Raw genomic sequence first — 12,410 nt, forward strand, 5'->3', positions numbered from 1 at the left:
TAGACATTGGGTGTAAGGGGAAGAATGAGAGATAGATAAGACAGACAGATGAGGGAGAGAGAGATTTAGTGGTGAATGGGAGAAACATTTACTACGATCAGCAGTCCCCCCCCCCCCCCTCCTGCTCTCCTCTCGAGTCCAGCTGCACACAGCTTCAAGTCTGTATGCTCGGAGCAGCACTGACTGTGAAGAGGGGGGAGGGAGGGGGGGGGTCCTGCTTCACCTTTCCCCCAGCTTTTCACTCGTAATCTGCTGGTGAAGACAGACATGTGCCTGGCAGGAGAGGTCAGCCACCAGCATATTACGAGTGAAGAGCTGGGGGGAAAGGTGAAGCAGGAGCCCCCCCCCCTCCCAGTCAGTTCGATCAGAGCATACCGACTTGAAGCTGTGTGTAGTGCTGCTCAGCGGGACCCTGGAGAGGGGAGCGGGAATCCCGTCCTCAACTGGGGGGGGGGGGGGGGTGCTGGTGGTGACGGGGCTGGCTGTCAGTGGTAATACTAGCGTGGAGAGATGCTGCGGGGCACGGTGGTGGTTCGGCTGGTGCTGGAGGTGGCAGGCATGGATGGATTAAGCTGCGGGGAATGGAGGTATGAAAGTAACTGCTTACCTTCAATGGCGCCGCTCCTCTGATGCCCCCACAAGCGCTCCAGAAACCGGAAGTGATTTAAATGGCACTTCCCACTGACTCTACTTCGGTCCCCGCTGGCCAATCACATTACACCACTAGGGCATTTTGACAAATGAAAGGACAGTGGGAGTGTGTGCGGGCGCACAGCTTGCGCCCTGCACACGCCCTAAACACGGGCAAATCAGCTTTCCAGCCTGCAATCAGCTGATTGCAGGCTGGGAAGCTTCCCATAGACCACCGCATGTCCGGCGCCTGGTCACTCTTAAAGTGACATTTACAAAAAAAAAAAAAAAAAAATTTTTTTTTTTTTTTTTTTTACAGCTTGGGGGGGCGGCGCCCAAGCGCCCCCTATGGACGGGCCGCCACTGTAAGTAACTATACACAACCAATGGCACAGGTTAGAGTGAATGGAATACTGTCACCATCTTTTAAATTATCAAACGGGACAAGGCAGGGTTGCCCCCTGTCACCGCTTTTGTTTGCTATGACAGTGGAACCTCTTCTGAGCAGGATTCGCCTGAATCCGGGTATTAAGGGGGTGTCTTTGAGAGGTACAGAATACAAAATTTCAGCTTACGCTGATGATATGATGTTTAGTTTGACCAGCCCGATGGAATCCCTTCCCAATTTAGAACAAGAACTAGGTCTGTACGGTAAGTTGTCAAACTTCAAGATTAACTATGATAAGTCGGAGGCGATGGGAGTGGCGATCCCGGTGAGAGAATTAAGGATATTGAAATCAAAATTCAGATTTAAATGGTCTGACACTGCCCTTACATACCTGGGAACTTCCATCCCGGCGGACCTAACACAAGTTTATAAACTTAATTTCTTGCCTTTGTTATCCAAAACACGGGCCCTCCTGGATGGATGGCACAGGGGGTTTCATTCGTGGCTTGGGAGAACTCGCATCATTAAAATGAGTATACTACCTAAATTTCTGTACCTCTTCCAGACCCTCCCGATAGCAATTCCCGGATCCTTTTTCAGGCAAGTACAGTCTCTTATTAATAGGTTCATATGGGCAAACAAACGCCCAAGAATCAAGGCTCGGATAATATCATTGGCTAAACGGGACGGAGGAATTGCGGCCCCAGATGTTTTTAGATATTACCAAGCAACATTACTGAGTCGACTTATTGACTGGAGCCGACACGCTGGAGAAAAGCTTTGGCCAGGGCTTGAGCAAGACCAATGCGGCAGTATCCTACAGCGGGCAGCATGGTGTTACCGGGCCCTTCCAATAGATATGAAAAGACATCCGTTGATAGGCCCCACCTTGCGGGTGGCACACAAGCTATTTGTGAGGGGGATATTATCAACGGAAGACTCACCCCTTTTCCCAATTTTGGGAAATCCGCAGTTTGAACCAGGGTCGTTGAACGGTCCCTTTAGTAAACTAATGGAACAGGGGCGGTTCCAAGCATCGCATTTTTTGAAGGAGGGTACTTGGATCTCTAGGCAGGAAATGGAAAGGAAAGACTCGCCTTGCCAAATAGACTTCTGGAGATCCTTACAACTGCACCATTTCTTAGACACTTTAAAACCACCAGCTAGATACTGTCGAAGACTGACAAGGTTTGAGAGGTATTGCAGTGGACAGGGGACTTTACGGCACTCCCTGTCAAGAATTGGTGAGTTACTTAATACTCCAACAGCTGATTCTCAGATGCCCTTCTTTAACAAGTGGGAACTAGGAAGACCCTTTACAGAAGATCAAAAAACCAAGATAATAGGGAATATTTTTGAAACATCCATGTGTATAAAGACACAAGAGATGAACTACAAAATTTTGTCCCAGTGGTATCGGACCCCCGAGATCTTGAGTAAATGCTTTCCAGATACGACAGACAGATGCTGGAGATGTGGGAAGGAAGGAGGAACTCTAATGCATATTTTCTGGGCCTGTCCCAAAATCCAAAGTTACTGGAGAAGGGTCCGGGAAATAACGCAAAGATTTAGTAGGGAACAACTACCAGTTGAATGGTCTTTTTTTATACTCCAGGATGTGGAGATATCAGTGAGGCGCTACAGGAAATCAGTGGTGTGTCATCTCCTGAATGCGGCCCGGGCTTGTATTCCAGGGCTGTGGAAACAGACAAGGGCCCCATCCATTAAGATGTGGCTTAACAGAGTGGAAAACCTGAACAGAATGGAGGACTTGGTGTGGACCTCAAGGCAGAAGCGGAGGGTTTACTTTGAAACGTGGGCGGAATGGAATAGATTCAGATATTCGGAGGAGGGGAAAGCCTTGATGGATGTGGACTGAAGGCGGGACGACTGCTGGGAGGTCCGTGGGGGCGGAGACAGGCAGGGGGGTTTTGTTTGCGTTTTTTTTTATTTTTTATTTTTTATTTTTTTTTTTGTTTATGTTTTTTGTTTTGTTTGGTTGGGTATGGGGGTTGGGTTAGGGATTTTGGGGGGGTTAAGTAAAGTAAACAAGGAGACACAAGGGAAATGTCCCAACCATGGCGGGATTTTGGTTTCCCGCTATGAAGGGGACAAAACCGTAATGGGGTAATAAAGGTGTTATTAGGGTGAGAGCCCCGAACTCAGAGGATTGAGGGAGGGGAAGGAAACAGGGATAAGATAAAAATATTCAATTATACTTTGTTTTCCCTTCCTCTGGTCATAAATGAAGAATGATATGATGGGGAAATGTTTTTGAAGTGTCCTTTTTTTCTTTTATTTCTCTCTGGGGAAATTCAATTGATATCCCTGTTATACGTAATTCGAGGGGGCTAATTCAGAGGAATATTCCTCGGGTCTGGTTTCTTTCTCCTTTTTTTTTTTTTTTCTTCTCTCTCTGGATTGTACCTGTGAATCTCTGTTTTCCTTGTTGTCTAAAATCAAATAAAGGATGATTAAAGAAGAATAATAAATGACGACACCCGTTCTTAAAAAAAAAATGTTTGTGAACTTTAGGAAATGCAGAATAGTGAATACCTTTTGAATTTTTTATATTTTTTTGTAGGATACTTACACTGGTTGAGAATTGAAGTACAGGCCTGGCACGGGGACCTGGTCGAGCTTTCAGTGTTGCAGTCCCAGAGTCATCCAGAAATGAAAATGAATTGTGTATATCTTCTGCAAATGAAAAAAAAAACACAAATGGTCAGCTACCAACACATGGAAGAATACTAATAATTTAGGAGCAAAATAATTTCTGTTCAAAAATCAACCTACGCCTTCTTAATGCCAAAATCTAGCTACTTTTCTATTAATTTAATTGATGTTAAACCCCTTTTTTTTTTTTTAGAGCAGTTATATAGGCATTAACCCTAGCAGCTATTGTGTACTGGGGCCCACAATAAAGCAAATCGGATATGTGTCAAAGTAATGAATATAAATATATGGTTTATACATTGTTCAGTGATTTAGGGCCATTTAACTTTGTTCTTTGAAGCATTTCAAGCAATTATCACTTCACTCAAAAGTACAAATAACATTTGAACGTATTTCAAATTTGTAGGCTAGGTTCCTCCCATTGCTTTCACTTCATCTCTACTGCTAAAAAAGAAAGAAAGTTCTATCTGACTAGCTTTTAACCACTTAAGGACCAGGCCTATTTTTCAAACTTGTTGTTTACAAGTTAAAAATCATATTTTTTTCTAGAAAAAAAAAATTAGAACCCCCAAACATTTTATGTAGATTTTTCTTCAGACACCCTAGAGAACAAAATGGCGGTCTTTGCAATACTTTATGTCACGCCGAATTTGTGCTTACAAAAGCACTTTTGGAAAAAATACACTTTTTTGAATAAAAAAATAAATAAAATAAAAACAGTAGAAGTTAGCCCATTTTCTTTTATGTTGTGAAAGATAATGTTACGCCGAGTAAATGGATACCCAACATGTCATGTTTCAAAATTTTTGTCCGCTTGTGGAATGGCGACAAACTTTGACCCTTAAAAATCTCCATAGGCGACGTTTAAAAATTACTAGTTTTGAGTTACAGAGGTGGTATAGGGCTAGAATTATTGCTCTCGCTCTAACTATCACAGCGATACCTCACGTGTGGTTTGTACACCGTTTCCATATGCAGACGTTACCAACGTATGCGTTCGCATCTGCGCAAGAGCACGGCAGGACGGGGTGCTTTAAATAAAAAATAAATAAATTTAAAATCGTATTTATTTTACTTCATAATTTTACACCGTCCCTTTAAAAAATAAGTGATCTCGCGGCAAATCCGCTTAGGAGACCACTTTTATCTCAAAGAGGACCGCCCGCTATTTCATAAAATACCGGGGTTATGGCAGCTATCTGCTGCCATAACCCCGGTATTCTACGTTAAACTGCCGTTGTACAGCTACCATGGTTTGCGGGAAGTGGTTAAAGAAAACACATTTTTATAATCAAGAATTGTCAATCTGCAAAATCATTCACTTCAAACTTTGCAACAAAGCTGTACACTCTGTACCAATATAATATTACTAACAATAGAGAACTACCTATATCCTTGTAATCTAAATAAACACAAATGTCACAATGGTAAAAGAATGTATTACGATGGATACGCAAATTAAAGCAGTAGCTAAAAATAAGCAGGAATTACATACTTGTTCTGTCATTTGCAATGGTATGCACTGAGAAATGTCATACTTGTTTACCACAGGTATGCTCTAGAGCTGGAAATGTCCAAGCAGCTGCCCTAGGCAAACCTAAGAACTAGCTGTATGTACTAGAAATGACACAGTAAGTTAGAAAACTTTAAAAGAGAAGTATGTTTATTTTTTTACTTACCTAGGTGAATGCAGCATCGGTCTGATGCTGCATCTGTCCCCCGATGCCTCTTCATTGAGAGACGAGTGATAAAACATCGCCGATTGCTCAGTTCTCTCAGCTTCCTGAGAGGAGAGCTGCTGCCTGTCAATCAGCGTCTCTTCTCTATGCTCCTCCTCGCTCACTGGAGAGCTCAGCGGCTCGCTGAGGAGACAGACATCCATCAGTCCAGGCACCTAGCGGATCCAAACTTCATTGTCGTGATGATGCGGTGCCTGGACTGATTCCCGATTCCTGTGATGTCAGCGGAGAGCGCTAAAAACGAATTGCACTCCTGTGACCCAAAGGAGAAGCCCAGCCAAAACGAGCTCAGGCTGGACTCCTCCTTTAAAAGGAAATGTTTTTATTATTTTTACCATATTCTGTGCACACAAATTTTCTTTAAATTATGTGCAATGATGGTGCCAATGAGTGGAGAATGTACTGTCATTCATCTCCTCCATTCACAAAAATCAATGCAATTTAGGAATGATGGAGGGGTAGGCGAGTGGCTCACTTTTCTCGATTGAGAGCTGCTGCTAAGATTTGTAGCACCGGAAGACAGATCCTTAAGGCAGTATCCTGCAGCAGTTAAGGGCACACAGCATGGAGGATTTTGGAGCAGAAAACAGCCACCCTGTAGGCAATGGGATATACACCATTTACTTACATAACATGTATGGTACTGTATCCCCAAAATATGTTTCCTAAACTTCAGTTTTAAAGTGTTTTAGTAAAAGCCTTAGATAGAGAGGAGAAGGATTATATCTTCTGCCAGCTTTTTATTATCTGGGACTCAGATCCATCCTCACTTCCTGTCCTGCCAATAGTTTCATCAAAACAGGAAGTGAGTAAAAATCTGCAACGGGACACAGGCAGGGGTTCCGATTCGTCTCCACTATACAAAACTAATCAAATATTTTTATTTATTTTTTAGTTGGTCTAAAAGCTGGCTATACACACAGATAGGAATTTAGTAGGTTCCTCCATCCGCACTAAACCGTGTGAATAGCAAATCTTTCCTGATGACTATTACACACTGACAGCCAGCACCTGTGGCTCTCAAAATACCTGTGAAATGACTGCATCTGGTTGGCTGCACTCTTTGTTCTATCAACAATTTTTCCACCCGGTTACTTTGATCTTAAGAGTCGGCAGCAAACAGCAGAAAGTCTGTGTGCCAGCTTTAGATTTCAGTTTAACAAGAAAGAATATACAAAGTATAACAAAAAGAATGGTACAGTCAGTACTCAGTACCATCACACTGATATATAAAATGTTTAGAATGGTAAACAAATGGAGCACTTCAAATTTTATATAGCTCAAAATGCTGACATTTCTCATCTTAACTGTATTATGAACACCTTTCATTAAAAACATCATGTGTGTACCACATACACTCTGTGACATGGCCATTTTTTTGCAAACACACACCCTTTAAAAGTGTGAACTTTAAATCACACCAGTCTATGGTTATTAAAGAGTTTGCATATTATTAAACAAGGGGCAAGACCCCTTTCACACTGAGGAGTTTTTTAGGCAATACAGCGCTAAAAATAGCGCTGCTATACCGCCTGAAAAACTCCTTCACTGCCTACTCAATGTGAAAGCCTGAGGGCTTTCACACTGAGGCGATGCGCTGGCGGGGGATAAAAAAAATCTCCTGTCAGCAGCATCTTTGGAGCGGTGAGAGGAGCGGCATGTATGCCGCTCCTTCCCATTTAAAACAATGAGAAACCGCCTCTGCAGAGGCGCATTGCGGGCGGTATTAACTCTTTATCGGCCACTAGCGGGGGTTAATACCGTACCGCTAGCGGCCAATTCCTGCGGCAATCCCGGTGGTTTAGCGGCGCTATACCTCCACCGCGGCTCCCGCTTCAATGTGAAAGGGGCCTAAAAGAGCTTTAAAACAAACCATCACTAACCCCTCTAGCTGCTTGTAATAGGAGGCAATTCATTCTTGAAAACCGGATATCAGTTAGTAGAAACACCTGCTGTCTGCCAAGATTCTGGTTCAATAGGAAAAACATGAAAAACTATTATTTCAGTGCCTCTGTTGGGAACGAATGGCTACAGCTACAGAGGTAAATGAGGTCTTTACTGATTTTTCAAATATGCAAATACTTGTGTGTGCAAAGCCTGGGCCTTGTGAGTATAGAGAAAGGTTTTTCAAATAAAATTTGTATGAGCCTAGGTTCACACTGCTGCGAATTCAAAATCGCGGTAAAATGCGCGATTTTACAGCGATTTCGCGGCGATTTCGGCCGCAATTTAATGTAAATCGCGGCCCGAAATCGCAAAAAGAAGTACAGGAACTACTTTTTGAAATCGCAGATGCGGCGTCGCACTGATTAGGACAGTGCCATTGCCGACAATTGCCGCCGATTTGAGATGCGATTTGACATGTCAAATCGCATCTCAAATCGTTCCAAATCGTACCCAGTGTGAACCAGGGCTGAATCTAGAATTCCTGCTGCCTAGTGTTCCACCACGAAGTTCCCAAAAGATATAATAAGTGCATAAAATAAATACAGACAGAGGCTCAGTCACAGAGAAGTTACATTTTCAAATTGTTATTGTTTAACCCACTTCCCGACCAGCCGCCGTCATTATACAGCGGCAGGTTGGTAGGACTGCGCAAATCGCCGTAGGTGTATGTTGGGTGCTTTAAGAACATTAGGAGGCGTGCAACCCCACAGCCGATGCATGTGGCCGGCGGCCGAGATGTCCACCAGCCACCCACGATTGCTTCTCAGGGAGCCAGAACAGGGATCTGTCAATGTAAACAAACAGATCCCCATTCTGACAGGGGAGAAGAGAAATCTGCTGTTCCTAGTGATCAGAAACAGCACTCTCTCTCTACTCCCAGTCAGTTCACTTCCCCCACAGTTAGAAACACTCCCTAGGGAACACTTAACCCCTTGATCGTCCCCTAGTGTTATGGCCACCGATTACTGTATAAAATTACACTGGCAGGGAAGCTGTTATTTTTAGCATTGATCGCTGTATAAATGTCAATGGTCCCAAAAAAATAAATAAACGTGTATAAAAATGCCATACATCTATCCCCTATTTTGTAGATGCTATACATTTTGCGCAAACCAAACAATATTTTTATATAGACATGCTGGTAGGTTAATTGGCTTCTGTCTAAATTGGCCCTAGTATATGTATGAATGTTAGTTAGAAAAGAAAAGAAAGCTTTGTGAAAAAAAAGGGGAAGGATAAATACATTTTGCTTGTGTACAATGTCGCATGACCACGCAATTGTCAGTTAAAGCGACGCAGTGGCGTTATGGCAAAAAATGGCCTGGTCATTAAGGGAGTAAATCCTTTCCATGGCTGAAGTGGTTAAAACAAAACCAATGAGCTTCACAATGAACATTTGAAAGTCAGTCACCTATTTTGTGGTTGTGGCTTCACCTACATTTTTTGGCAAATATGTCTCGGTCATATTTATATCCAAATGATGTCTCCGTAAACATGATAATTCTCGTATATGACTAACTTGAAAAAGCATTCCAAGTACATTGCTATTACCATGACGTATGGGCACACCTAAGGTTTAGAAGATGATCCATTTGAATTTGTTTTGCAATTAAGCAAATGTGATACAATGAATTTTACATACTTTTTGTAAATGGGTCAATTGTGAACCAATTGCAAAGAAATAGATTTAGAGAATGTATGTATGTATGTATGTATGTATGTATGTATGTATGTATGTATGTATGTATATCACCCCCGAAGGAGCCGCTGATTAGAATAGGGATGGCGCGTTACCTCTGTGAGCGTCTAGAGGTAGATGATGATGAGAGTAGCAATGAAGGAATGTCCAAACAGCAGGTGTCTTTCTTGTGCTTTTATTTCTGCCCAACACGCCAAACAATAACTTGAGGTAGATAGATGAAAGATGAGTGAGGAGGAAAATTGCAGATTCAGGCCTAACAGCAACGGAAACAATCCCGCTTCCAACGATACTTTAATTTCGTCACCACTCCAGCCAGAGTGGGTATAGTGTACCTGGACAGGCCTCTCACACTGACCTGGCAGCCAGGGTATCACCCGGAACTTTGAAAAGAGACAAACCTCTGCCACAAACTTGGTGGAAATGAGAATCAGAGCGGAACCTCTGCCACAGGCCCCTTTCTCTGGAATGTACATAGGGAGGTAAATCTTGCTCAGTAATATTAATGCCCAAATCAACCTCAGGTAGCTTTCTTGTTTTAGGTCACCGACTGACAGGTTGCTGACATCCAACCTCCCAGTGTCCGGTCACCCCGATCCCCGATGAATTGTCGAGGCCCTGTTGGATTGCCTGCCTCTCTTGGCTCTCCTCAGGCTGACTCCTCACCGAAAACAACTAACTCGCTTGGGATCTCTCCTCAGAACTTGGGGACCCAGTATGTCACTGGGGCCCAGCCATAGCTTCAGTTGCCCCGGGCCAACATGGTCCCGGAACCAAGAACACCGCGTAGCACGTGTGCCCCGGCCTGGTAGGCCATATCGCCGGGGCCCGTGATGTGTGGTCACCCTGAAGGTGGGTGCCACACCCGGAACAAGAACCCCGCCTATTAGAGATGTATCACATCTCTAATAGGTGCATTCGCAGTATCACGCTGCGACATAATGCACGTTAAAATAGGCCCTCTTTTTTCCTAAGAACCCCGCCTAATCACGTCCGCTCCAGAAGTACCCTCCCCCAGCATGCCCCACGAGGGAAAACTCCTCCCGATTAGCTGCTGGCAAGAGGCAATCCAGCCTGAACTCCACTGCCGCCACCTGCTGACCCGGGGTGGAAAAGCACCTCAGAAACACAGAATGAACCGACAGCACAGCCCAGCCAGAACAGATGCCCAATTTGAACAAATCACTTGGATGAGAGCTAACCAACTCTCTCATCCCCCTCTAAATTTAGAATAGCACCTGGACGGAAAGTACACAGGCGCTATAAATTTATATATATATATATATATATATATATATATATATATATATATATATATATATATATATATATATATATATTATATATACACAAATACATACACATATATATATATATATATATATATATATATATATATATATATATATATATATATATATATATATATATATATATATATATATATATATATATATATATATATATATATATATATATACATATACACACACACACATACATACATACATACATACATACATACACACACATACACACATACACACACACACACACACACACACACACACACACACACACACACGCTAGTTATTACAGTTTAACACAAACTATATTAGACAGAGATGGATTATTCGGACATAAAAGCGTGTGTCAATTAGCATTTGTTCACATTAGAACTGCTTCTCCCCCATAAAACTCAATAAGAAAGCAAAATCAGCTTAATCAAATCAGGTTGATGCAGTTTATAAAGGTGGTCTAATGCTATTCAGAAGGAGGTACTCAGGTCTAATGCAGTGGTCTAGGAAGCATCCAAAACTGACCGTAAATGCAGGAAAAATACACCTGTAAAATTTACCAGACTACATAAGTCCAAAACTTGTCGACACAAGCCCAAAATCATCATGTCCAATTCTGATTGGCACTTCACGCCAATAACTGAATTACTGATGGACTGCTTGCACTAGGCCTTATTATTGCAGTGACATCAGTAACAGACCCCCCCCATGAACATTTTGGCCATGTGACAACATGCTTCTATAGAAATTCTACAGACAACAACAAAGAGATGAGATTTGAATACACCATTATGCTACAGAGCGCAAAAATTTTCATTTTTGTGATACTCGCAAGTCATGATTTTCTAATGCACGAATGTTCTAAAAATGTATCTGAGAGTACAATAAATAGATTGTTACTATATCAAAGTATGATTTCACACAAAACTTTTTCTTGTTTTAATAGCATGTGACCCCATTGCAAAATTTTTATATTTTTTTATTTATTACTTAAAATGCAGTCACCAAACCAGATGGCGCACACAGTTTAAAACTATCCACACGCGACTAAAGTTGAAAAAAAAAAAATGAAAAATAAATTGTTTTCATTATCTTGTTCCTTTTTCCTTCACTCCCTGTCCAAGGGAAAAATATTTGAGAGCTCACCAGATGGAAGCAATAAAAAAATAAATAAATAAATAAAATATCGGGAAAATACTTCTTAAAGGGGTTGTAAAGGTTCATCTTTTATTTCCTAAATTGGTTCCTTTAAGCTAGTGCATTGTTGGTTCACTTACCTTTTCCTTCGATTTCCCTTCTAAATGTTTATTTTATTTGTTTGAATTTCTCACTTCCTGTTTCTCCTCAGCAAGCTTTCCACCATCATCTGAGCGGTGGAAAGTCATTTAGAACAGCTTACTGAACACCTTACTGAGGAGGAACAGGAAGTGAGAAATTCAGACAAAGAAAACAAAGAAAAAAAAACTTTTAGAAGGGAAATTGAAGGAAAAGGTAAGTGAACCAACAATGCACTAGCTTAAAGGAACATATTTAGAAAAAAAAAAAAAAAAACCTTTACAACCCCTTTAAATCTTTATTAACATTATCCAAAACAAAAACATTTGACTGGAGTTGGGTTCCAAATCATACCAAATACAGCTGTCAAAATATTATTCCGATATTACTCATTAGTCCTTCAAGTTTGCTACCCAGTTATTAATTGTACATACATGTCATTTTACAAAAATACATTCCTCTGAAATAAAGAACATTTAATTCATTTATAAAATGAATAGAAAAAAAAGGGCAAAAAATAGGGGGGAGTAAATGAAAATTTGATTGTGGCTAGGATGCAGGTCTTATATGAATGATATCAGATAATATTGTTATGACAAAAAGATATTGGTCATTGAGTGGTACCTATAACAATTAAAACAAAAAGGGAGGGCCAAATAAAAGCCTTATATCCACTTAAGGACCACCCCATGTACATATACGTCCACAATATGGCACGTACAGGCACATGGGCGTATAGGTACGTCCTCGCCTATTAG

At 41.6% G+C, this 12,410-nt stretch overlaps 1 protein-coding gene across 1 annotated transcript in view; it reads right to left on the reverse strand.

The window, feature by feature from the left end:
- LOC120927074 (uncharacterized protein C6orf132-like) overlaps positions 1 to 12,410 on the reverse strand; it is a 61,533-nt gene that overhangs the window by 24,572 nt on the left and 24,551 nt on the right. Inside the window, exon 2 of the mRNA XM_040337501.1 lies at positions 3,612 to 3,715. Coding sequence (XP_040193435.1) covers positions 3,612 to 3,715 — 104 coding nt within the window. The remainder of the gene's footprint in view (positions 1 to 3,611; positions 3,716 to 12,410) is intronic.

Source organism: Rana temporaria, chromosome 2 (assembly GCF_905171775.1).
Source record: "Rana temporaria chromosome 2, aRanTem1.1, whole genome shotgun sequence".
Classification (NCBI taxonomy): domain Eukaryota; kingdom Metazoa; phylum Chordata; class Amphibia; order Anura; family Ranidae; genus Rana; species Rana temporaria.